General features: G+C 65.2%; 1 protein-coding gene across 1 annotated transcript; it reads right to left on the bottom strand.

Annotated features, from left to right (window-relative positions):
* Window positions 1-691: 691 nt before the first annotated feature.
* LOC310890753 (thymus-specific serine protease-like) lies at window positions 692-6,785 on the bottom strand (the record flags this gene model as incomplete). The annotated part of the gene is given in 12 exon segments (XM_083853078.1): window positions 692-1,062; window positions 1,064-1,098; window positions 1,180-1,312; window positions 1,845-2,237; window positions 3,099-3,146; window positions 3,914-4,180; window positions 4,256-4,379; window positions 4,803-4,839; window positions 4,842-4,922; window positions 5,864-5,963; window positions 6,055-6,200; window positions 6,737-6,785. Coding segments are annotated over 12 exon segments (1,784 nt in total), but the record flags the coding sequence as incomplete, so codon positions are not given.
* Window positions 6,786-10,099: the final 3,314 nt, after the last annotated feature.

Here is a 10,099-nt window from a genome sequence, read left to right as displayed (position 1 = left end):
CGTGGTGCTGCCGTGCACCGTGTGTGTGCAAGGCCACCGTGCACACTGCTACCGTGCCCCGTGCAAAGCTGCCGTGCACTGTGCAAGGCCACCGTGCACCGTGCAAGGCCACCGTGCACACTGCTACCGTGCACCGTGCACCGTGCAAGGCCTCTGTGCACCTTGCTGCCATGCACCATGCAAGGTCACTGTGCTACTGTGCACCATGTGCTACCGTGCGCCATGCACCGTGCGAGGTGCGAGGCCACCGTGCCACCATGCGAGGTGCAAGGCCTTGCTGCACCGTGCGATGCTGTCCTACACCGCGCTGCACCGTGCAACGCCGTGCTGTGCCACGACGCACCGTGCTGCACTGAGTTGCACCGTGCAGTGCCGTGCTGCATCATGCCGCGCCGTGCAATGCCGTGCAATGTTGCGCTGCACTGTGCAATGCGTGCTGCGCCGTGCAATGCCACGCAGTGTTGTGCTGCACATGCTGCGCCGTGCGGTGCCCTGCGATTTTGTTCTGCACCATGCCATGCCGTGCTGCACCGTGCCATGCTATGCTGGACTGTGCAATGCCATGCAATTTTGTTCTGCACCGTGCCATGCTTTGCTGCACCATGCCATGCCGTGCTGCACCGTGCCATGCCATGCTGGACCGTGCAATGCCATGCAATTTTGTTCTGCACCGTGCCATGCTTTGCTGCACCATGCCATGCCGTGCTGCACCGTGCCATGCCGTGCTGCACCGTGCAATGCCATGCGATTTTGTTCTGCACCGTGCCATGCTTTGCTGCACCATGCCATGCCGTGCTGCACCGTGCAATGCCATGTGATTTTGTTCTGCACCATGCCATGCTTTGCTGCACCGTGCAATGCCGTGCTGCACCGTGCCACGCCACATCGCGCCGTGCCGTGCCGTGCCGTGCCGCACCATTGACGAAGAGGAGCCGCCGGGCCCGGATGCGTGCGGCCCCGTAGAAGCCGTTGGTGGCGGCGGCGGCCTCCCGCACCCCGCGCCGGGGCGATGCCGAAGGCGGCGGCGCAGAGGCTGAGCTGCGCCCGCAGCGTCTGGAAGCGGGGAGAAGGGGCAGGCGGCGTCCTCGCAGCTGGGGTCTGGGGGGGCTGGGGGGGTCAGTGGGGGGGGGTGTGCAGGAGCCCCCAGTCCCCCTCCCCATCCTCCCTCCCCGTGCTCACAGAAGCCAAACTCGGTGCAGGTCTGGAAGAGCCAGGGCCGGCTGCCGCCCGCGCTCCCCGGGCCCCGCAGCTCCCGCAGCAGCGCCCGGCGGGAACTGGGGGTGCACGGCTGCCCCCCCCGGCGCAGGAAGGCCTGGGGGGGGGGGGGTAGGGCACCCCGATGGCACCGCGCTGCGCCGGGCAGCAGGGTGCAATGGGGTGCACGGGGGTGCAGGGGGTGCAGGGGGGGTACAATGGGGTGTAAGGGGGTGCAGGGGGGTGTAAGGGGGTGCAGGGGGGGTGTAAGGGGGTGCAGTGGGGTACAATGGGGTGCACGGGGTATAATGGGGTGCAGTAGGATGGGGCTGGATTGGGTGCAAGGGGATGCAATGGGGTGCCAGGGGGGTACAACGGGGTGCAATGGGGCCCAAGGGGGTGCAGTGGGATGGGGTGCAATTGGGTGCAAGGGGATGCAATGGGGTGCAGCGGGGTGTAAGGGGGGGCACAGTGGGGTGCAGGGGGGCACAGCGGGGTGTAAGGGGGCTTAAGGGGGTGCAGTGGGATGCAAGGGGGCACAGCGGGGTGGAGGAGGACGCGAGGGCTGCAGCTGAGCGCAATAGGAAGGTGCAGTGGGGTGTAGGGGGGGTACCGAGGGGTTCAGGACCCCCCCCCCCAGCACCCCCCACCTTGACGACGGCCACCAGCCTGCGGTAGGGCGAGCCGCGGCGCCCGTCGGTCATGGCGCGGCACAGGGCGGCCACCGAGTCGGCGGGCAGCAGCCCGTTGTACTGCACCGTCCCCGCCACCACGTCGGCCACGTTCTCGGCCAGCAGCGCCCGGTCGCCGGGCTCGCGGGGCGGGTGGCAGCAGGACATGTCCCTCGTCACCTCCGCCAGCCGCCGGCCGCGCAGCCGCGCGTCCAGCGCCGCGAAGGCGCCGCTCACCGCCGCCAGGCACTGCGGCACCGGGGTGGGTGCTCTGCCTGGGGACGGCCCCGTCCCCAAGCCCTGTCCCCAGCCCCTGTCCCCTAACCCTGTCCCCAAGCCCTGCCCCCAAGCCTTGTCCCCAGCCCTTGTCCCCTAATCCTGCCCCCAGTCCCTGTCCCCTAACCCTGTCCCAAACCCTGTCCCCAAGCCTTGTCCCCAGCCCTTGTCCCCTAATCCTGCCCCCAGTCCCTGTCCCCTAACCCTGTCCCAAAACCCTGCCCCCAAGCCTTGTCCCCAGCCCTTGTCCCCTAATCCTGCCCCCAGTCCCTGTCCCCTAACCCTGTCCCCAGCCCCTGTCCCCAGTCCCTGTCCCCTAACCCTATCTCCAGCCCCTGTCCCCAAGCCATGTCCCCAAGCCTTGTCCCCTAACCCTGTCCCAAAACCCTGTCCCCAAGCCTTGTCCCCAGCCCTTGTCCCCTAACCCCATCTCCAGCCCCTATACGCAGCCCCTGTTCCCTAATCCCGTCCCAAAACCCTGTCCCCAAGCCTTGTCCCCAGCCCTTGACCCCTAATCCTGTCCCCAGCCCGTCCCCTAACCCCATCTCCAGCCCCTGTCCCCAAGCCGTGTCCCCAAGCCTTGTCCCCTAACCCTGTCCCAAAACCCTGTCCCCAGCCCCTGTCCCCAGCCCTTGTCCCCTAACCCCATCTCCAGCCCCTATATGCAGCCCCTGTCCCCTAATCCCGTCCCAAAACCATGTCCCCAAGCCTTGTCCCCAGCCCCTGTCCCCTAACCCTGTCCCCAAGCCCTGCCCCCAAGCCCTGTCCCCAGCCCTTGACCCCTAACCCTGTCCCCAAGCCCTGCCCCCAAGCCTTGTCCCCAGCCCTTGACCCCTAATCCTGTCCCCAAGCCCTGCCCCCAAGCCTTGTCCCCAGCCCTTGTCCCCTAATCCTGCCCCCAGTCCCTGTCCCCTAACCCTGTCCCCAGCCCCTGTCCCCAAGCCCTCCAGGACCCACCTCTGGGGACCCCCCCACAGCAGGGCTGGAGAGGGCGACAGAGACCACCTGCAGGTGGGCAACAAGGGGTTAATAGGGACGGGGTGGGAGTTTTGGGGTCAGGACTGGAGGTTTTGGGGTCAGAACCCATTTTAGGGTTGAAGTTTGGGGCTTGGAGCCAGGTTTTGGGGTCAGCATTGGGGGGTTTTAGGTTTGAGGTTAGGATTTGGGGTCAGAGTTGAGGGTTTGGGGTCAGAGTTGGGGGTTTGGGGAAGGGGGTGGTGCCATAGTTTGCTTTTTTGGGGTGAGGACCGGGTTTGGGGGGGGGTGTTTCAGGTTGGAGCTGGGGTTGGGGTCAGGAGGTGTAATTTTGGGTCAGGATTTGGGGGTTGGGGGTCAGGTTTAGGGGGTTGGGGTCAAGATTGGGGTATTTGGGGTCAGATTTGGGGGCTTGGGGTCAGGATTGGGGTCTTTGGGGTCAGATTTTGGGGCTCAAGGGCAGGATTTGGGGTGATTGGGGTCAGATTTGGAGATTTGGGGGCAGCATTGGAGTCTTTGGGGTCAGATTTTGGGGTTTGGGGTCAGATTTGGAGGTTTGGGGTCAGGATTGGAGTCTTTGGGGTCAGATTTTGGGGCTCAAGGGCAGGATTTGGGGTGATTGGGGTCAGATTTGGAGGTTTGGGGGCAGCATTGGAGTCTTTGGGGTCAGATTTTGGGGTTTGAGGGCAGGATTTGAGGTCTTTGGGGTCAGATTTAGGGGCTTGGGGTCAGGATTGGGGTCTTTGGGGTCAGATTTTGGGGCTCAAGGGCAGGATTTGGGGTGATTGGGGTCAGATTTGGAGGTTTGGGGGCAGCATTGGAGTCTTTGGGGTCAGATTTTGGGGTTTGAGGGCAGGATTTGAGGTCTTTGGGGTCAGATTTGGAGGTTTGGGGGCACGATTTGGGGTCTTTGGGGTCAGGATTTTGGGGCTTGGTGTCATTGGGGTCAGATCTTGGGGTTTGGGGTCAGGATTTGGGGGTCTCACACGGTTGTATCCGGCGAAGTCAACCTGAGCCCGGACGGGCGCGGACGACGCCACGGCCGCCGACACCAAGTGGGGAAACTGAGGCCGGGGAAAGCGTTGGGGGGGGGGAACCCGGGGTGCCCCGACCCCCCCGGCAGGGTGGGGGGCACCCACCTTGAGGCGCGCCCAGGCGGCGAGGGCGCCGGCGTAGGACCCCCCGAAAGCCACCCAGGTGTGGTTGGGGCTCAGCCCCCAGGCGCGGGTGAGGTGGAGGCGGAAGGCGGCCAGGTCGGCCAGGCTGCGGGGGGGGGACGGAGGGGACGGAGGGGGGACAGTGAGGGGGTGGAGGGGGGACAGTGAGGGGCCAGCGAGGGGACAGAGAGGGGATGGAGGGGGGACAATGAGGGGACACAAAGGGGACAGAGAGGGGACAGTGAGGGGATGGAGGGGGGACAATGAGGGGACAGAGAGGGGACACCAAAGGGACACCCAGGGGACACCCAGGGGACACCCAGGGGACACCCAGGGGACACCAAGGGGACACCCAGGGGACACCCAGGGGACACCCAAGGGACACGAAGGGGACACCCAGGGGACACCAGGGGACACCCAAGGGACACCCAGGGGACACCAGGGGACACCCAGGGGACACCCAGGGGACACCCAGGGACACCAGGGGACACCCAGGGGACACCGCCGCAGGGGCCAGCACCCCGCTCACGCCTGCTGGCTGGAGAGGAAGCGCAGCTCGGCCCCCCCGGCCCCCGGCTGTCCCCGTAGAAGCGGTGCTCCAGTGCCACCAGCAGGGCCCCGTGCTGCCGGGCCAGCTCCACCGCGTGGCCTGGCACCAGCGGGACGGGGACGGGGACGGGGACATATCCTCATCCCCATCCCCACCCCAATCCAACCCCAATCCCACCCCTAATCCCTTCCCATCCCATCCCCATACCCCTCAAATCCCAATTTCACCCCATCCCCATCCCATCCCATTCCAATCCCATCCCAATCCCATCCCAATCCAATCCCCAGGCCTAACCCATCCCATCCCCATCCCATCTCCACCCCATCCCAGTCCCACCCCAAATCCCTTCCATCCCCATCCCATCCCAAATCCCATCCCATCCCCACCCCAATCCCAAATCCCATCCCATCCCCATCCTATCCCATCCCCCATTCCATCCTATCCCTATCCCAATCCCAATCCCATCCCCATCCCATCCCTATCCCAATCCCAATCCTATCCCCATCCCCATCCCACCCCATCCCCAATCCCAATCCCATCCCCATCCCCATCCCACCCCATCCCCAATCCCAATCCCAATCCCATCCCCATCCCCATCCCACCCCATCCCCATCCTATCCCATCCCCCATTCCATCCTATCCCTATCCCAATCCCAATCCCACCCCACTCCCATCCCCAATCCCAATCCCATCCCCATCCTATCCCTATCCCAATCCCAATCCCATCCCAATCCCACCCCATCCCCATCCCCATCCCCATCCCATCCCAAATCCCATCCCATCCCATCCCCACCCCAATCCCAAATCCCATCCCATCCCCATCCTATCCCATCCCCCATTCCATCCTATCCCTATCCCCATCCCAATCCCATCCCCATCCTCTCCCTATCCCAATCCCAATCCCAATCCCAATCCCAATCCCAATCCCATCCCCATCCTATCCCTATCCCAATCCCATCCCAATCCCACCCCATCCCCATCCCCATCCCATCCCCATCCCCATCCCCATCCCCAATCCCAATCCCGTCCCCACCCCGTACCCCCCCGCAGCACCAGGGGGCTCAGGGCGCTCTCCCCCCCGACCACGAGGAACACGGGGCCAGCCGGGCGATCCCAAAACTCCTCATTGATCCAAAACCGCTGCGGGACATGGGGGGGGGGGGGGGGCACACGCGTGTGCATCCCGTGCACCAGGCGCGTGCCCCCCCCCCCCCAAGCCCCGTGCCCCTACCTGGGTGAGGACGCGGCCCTCCAGGGGGTCGAAGTGGTCGAGGGGCTGCTGCAGGGACCCCCCCACCACGGGGGTCCCCCCCCCGCCCCTCCCCGGCCCCCGCAGCGCCCGCAGCGCCCGCGCCCGCAGCAGCTCCCGGTTGTGTCCTGGGGGAGAGGGGGCAGCGAGGGTCACCCCCCTGGGGTCCCCACGACCCTCACTGGGGTCCCCCCAACCCTCCTTGGGGTCCCAACACCCTCCATGGGGTCCCCAAGACCCTCACTGGGGTCCCCACAAGCTCCTTGGGGTCTCAACGCCCTCTTTGGGGTTCTCAACACCCTCACTGGGGTCCCCACAACCCTCCTTGGGGGTCTCAACACCCTCACTGGGGTCTTAGCACCATCAGTGGGGTCCCCAAGACCCTTTTTGGGGTCCTCTTAACCCTCCTTGGGGTCCCAACACCCTCCTTGGGGTCTCAACACCCTCCTTGGGGTCCCCAAGACCCTCCTCGGGGTCCCCTTGCCCTCCCTGGGGGTCTCCCCACCCTCATTAGGGTCCTAGCCCCCTCCTTGGGGTCCCGTGGCCCTAACTGGGGTCCCCAGAGCCCTAACTGGGTCCCCGTGGCCTAGACTGGGGTCCCCCGACCCCCGTTGGGGTCCCACGGTGCAAATAGGGTCCCCCAAACCCCGGACCCCCGACTCACCTGCCTGCGTCTGGGCCACCAGCAGCAGCAGCAGCAGCGGCCGGGGCATGGCGAGCCAGGGGGGCCACGCACTGGGAGGCACTGGGAGGCACTGGGAGGCACTGGGCTCCGTTCCCCGCTTTTATGGGCTCCACGGAGGGGGGGGACACGGGGACGGTTTCGGTTTCCCTTGAGCCGGGGGGGGGCAGGATGGGGGCTGGGGTGCGGGGATGGGGAGCAATGGGTGGTGCACGCCTGTGCATGTGTGTAAGGGGCTGTGCAAGCCTGTGCATGTGTGCAAGGGGCTGTGCAACCTTGCGTGTGTGTGCAAGGGGCTGTGCAACCTTGCACGTGTGTGTGCAAGGGGCTGTGCAACCTTGCATGTGTGTGCAAGGGGCTGTGTGACCTTGCGTGTGTGTGCAAGGGGCTGTGCGAGCTTGCGTGTGTGTGCAAGGGGCTGTGCAAGCCTGTGCACGTGTGCAAGGGGCTGTGCGACCTTGCGTGTGTGTGCAAGGGGCTGTGCACCCCTGTGCACGTGTGCAAGGGGCTGTGCGACCTTGCGTGTGTGTGCAAGGGGCTGTGCAAGCCTGTGCACGTGTGCAAAGGGCTGTGCGACCTTGCGTGTGTGTGCAAGGGGCTGTGCAAGCCTGTGCATGCGTGCAAGGGGCTGTGCAAGCCTATGCACATGTGCAAGGGGCTGTGCAACCTTGCGTGTGTGTGCAAGGGGCTGTGCAAGCCTGTGCATGTGTGCAAGGGGCTGTGCAACCTTGCACATGTGTGCAAGGGGCCGTGCACCCCTGGATGTGCATACAAGGGGCCCTGCACCCCTGTGCACGTGTGCAATGCACCGTGCAACCTCGCACGCGCGTGCAATGAGCAGTACGCCCCCGGATGTGCGTGCAAGGGGCTGTGCACCCCTGTGCAACTTGTGCAACGGGCCCTGCACGGGCGTGCAACCCCCCCGCACCCGTGCACACTTGGGCCGTGCATCCACCCAGCCGCGTCCCCACGCCGCGTGGCGTCGGTGCCGGCCGGGACGTGCCCGTCCCCGTGTCCCCGTCCCCGTGTCCCCGTCCCCATGTCCCCGGGGGGGGGCCGTGCACCCCCCCCCAGCCCCCCCCCCTTATCCCCCTCATTAGGGCCGTTAAACCGGGCTTAACCCTCTTCCCCGGCCCCCCCGCGCGGCTCAGCCCGGATTAGGCTCCATCTGCCCGGCTGGCGCCCGGAGAGGCCCTGGGTTAACCCTGGGGGGGGGCCGTGCCCCCCCCATCACACCCCCCTGGGACCCCCAGCCCGCCCCCCCCCCCACTGCGTTAGGGGTGCCTGAAGCACTGAGCACCCCCCCCCCTTGTGCACAGCCCCCTGAGTGCGGGGAGCCCCCAACAAAGCCAGAGCCCCCCCCCCAAATGCACAGACCCCAAAGTGCAAAGCCCCCCCACCCAAAAAAAAAATGGGACCCCAAAGTACAAAGCCCCCCCAGGTGCAAAGAGCCCCCCCCAGGGTGCAAAGAGCCGCAAAGTGCAAAGAGCCCCCCCAAAGTGCAAGGACCCCCCCCAATTGCAAAGCCCCCCAGGGCACAAGGAGCCCCCCCAGGGCGCAAGGACCCCCCCCGCCAACCCAAGGGCGCACCCACGGCCCCCCCCGGCCCCCCCCCGGCCTCCCGCAGCCCCGGCTCAGCGCCCGGCGGATTTGCGGTGCCATTTCGGGGCGGATTTAGGGGTTAAAGGGCAACGCGGTTTTTTTCCGTGCCCCCCCCCTTTTTTTTTCCATAGCAGCGCTGCGGGGGCCCACGTGGCCGTTAATTACCGCTCCCTAATTAGTGCCGGGGACCCCAGCTGGCACCCCCAGCCCCAAATCCCCCTAACTCGCCCCCAGCTGGAGCCCCCCCTTAGCACCATTGCAGCCCCCCCTCGTTAGCCACTGCCGTTAATGAGCGAGAGGCGGGGGGGGGGGCACCCCCTCCTTCTTTTTTTTTTTTTTCCACTTTTTCCGCTTTTTTTTAATTACGATTTCGGTTCTGTAAAGCCTTTCCTTTCCTCCTCAGCTCTGCGCAGCCCCCCCGGCGGCTGGGGGGGGGTCGGGTGCAGCTACGGGGGGAAATGGGGAGAAACGAGGGTGGGGGGCGGCCGCCCGGAGGAGGGGGGGGGGGCGCAGCGGGGAACGGGGGCAACCCCAGTGCCGGCTGAAATGGGGGGCGCGGGGGGCTCAGCGCCGCGAGGATGCGCCGGGCAGCTGGGGCACGCTGCGAGGGGGCTCCGAGTTGTAAGGGGGCTCCCTGGTGTAAGGGGGATCCCTGGTGTAAGGGGGCTCCTTGGTGCAAGGGGGCTCCTTGGTGCAAGGACACCCTGTGCTACAAGGATGCTCAGTGTTGCAGGGATGCTCCATGTTGTAAGGATGCTCCTTGTTGTGAGGGTACTCCGTGTTGCAAGGGTGCTCTCCCTGTTGCAAGGTTGTTCCATGCTGCAGGGGTGCTCCAAGTTGCGAGGATGCTCCTTGTTGTGAGGATACTCCTTGTTGCAAGGGTGCTCCGTGTTGCAGGGATGCTGCACGTTTCAGGGATGCTCCATGTTGCAAGGATGCTCCTTGTTGCAAGGTTTTTCCATGCTACGAGGATGCTCCGAGTTGCAAGGATGCTCCGAGTTGCAAGGTTTTTCCATGCTACAAGGATGCTCCAAGTTGCAAGGATGCTCCGAGTTGCAAGGTTTTTCCATGCTACGAGGATGCTCCGAGTTGCAAGGATGCTCCGTGTTGCAAGGATACTCTGAGTTACAATGACGCTCCTTGTTGCAGGGATGCTCCTTGTTGCAAGGACGTCCCTTGCTACGAGGACACCCCGTGCTATGAGGATGCTCCGAGTTGCAAGGACGCTCTGTGTTGCAAGGGTGCTCCGTGTTGCAAAGACGCTCCATGCTGCAAGCTTGTTCCATGCTGCAAGGATACTCTGAGTTATGACGCTCCTTGTTGCAGGGATGCTCCTTGTTGCAGGGATGCTCCTTGTTGCAGGGATGCTCCTTGTTGCAAGCTTGTCCCACGCCGTGGGGACGCCCCATGCCACGGGCGTGCTCCGTGCTGCTGGGCTGGGCTGCGTTGCAAGGACGTCGCGGGCCATGGGGCTGCTCCGTGCGGGGCTGCTCCATGCCTTGGGGTCGCTCCGTGCCGCGGGGATGGTCCCTAAAGGGATTCGTGCAGGAATTCTCCGTGCCCAGAGGACGCTCCGTGCCACGGGGTCGCTCCGTGCACGGCTGCTCTGCGCCACGGGGACGCTCTTGGCCTTCGGGATGCTCGGTGCCACGGGGACACCCGATGCCCAGGGGACACCCAAAGCCCAGGGGACGCTCTTGGCCATGGGGATGGTCCATAAAGGGATTCTCCGTGCAGGAATTC

Source organism: Anser anser, assembly GCF_964211835.1.
Source record: "Anser anser genome assembly, contig: HAP1_SCAFFOLD_34, whole genome shotgun sequence".
Classification (NCBI taxonomy): Eukaryota; Metazoa; Chordata; class Aves; order Anseriformes; family Anatidae; genus Anser; species Anser anser.
Note: the sequence above shows the minus strand (reverse complement) of the source record. Positions and strands in the feature narration are given on the sequence as shown.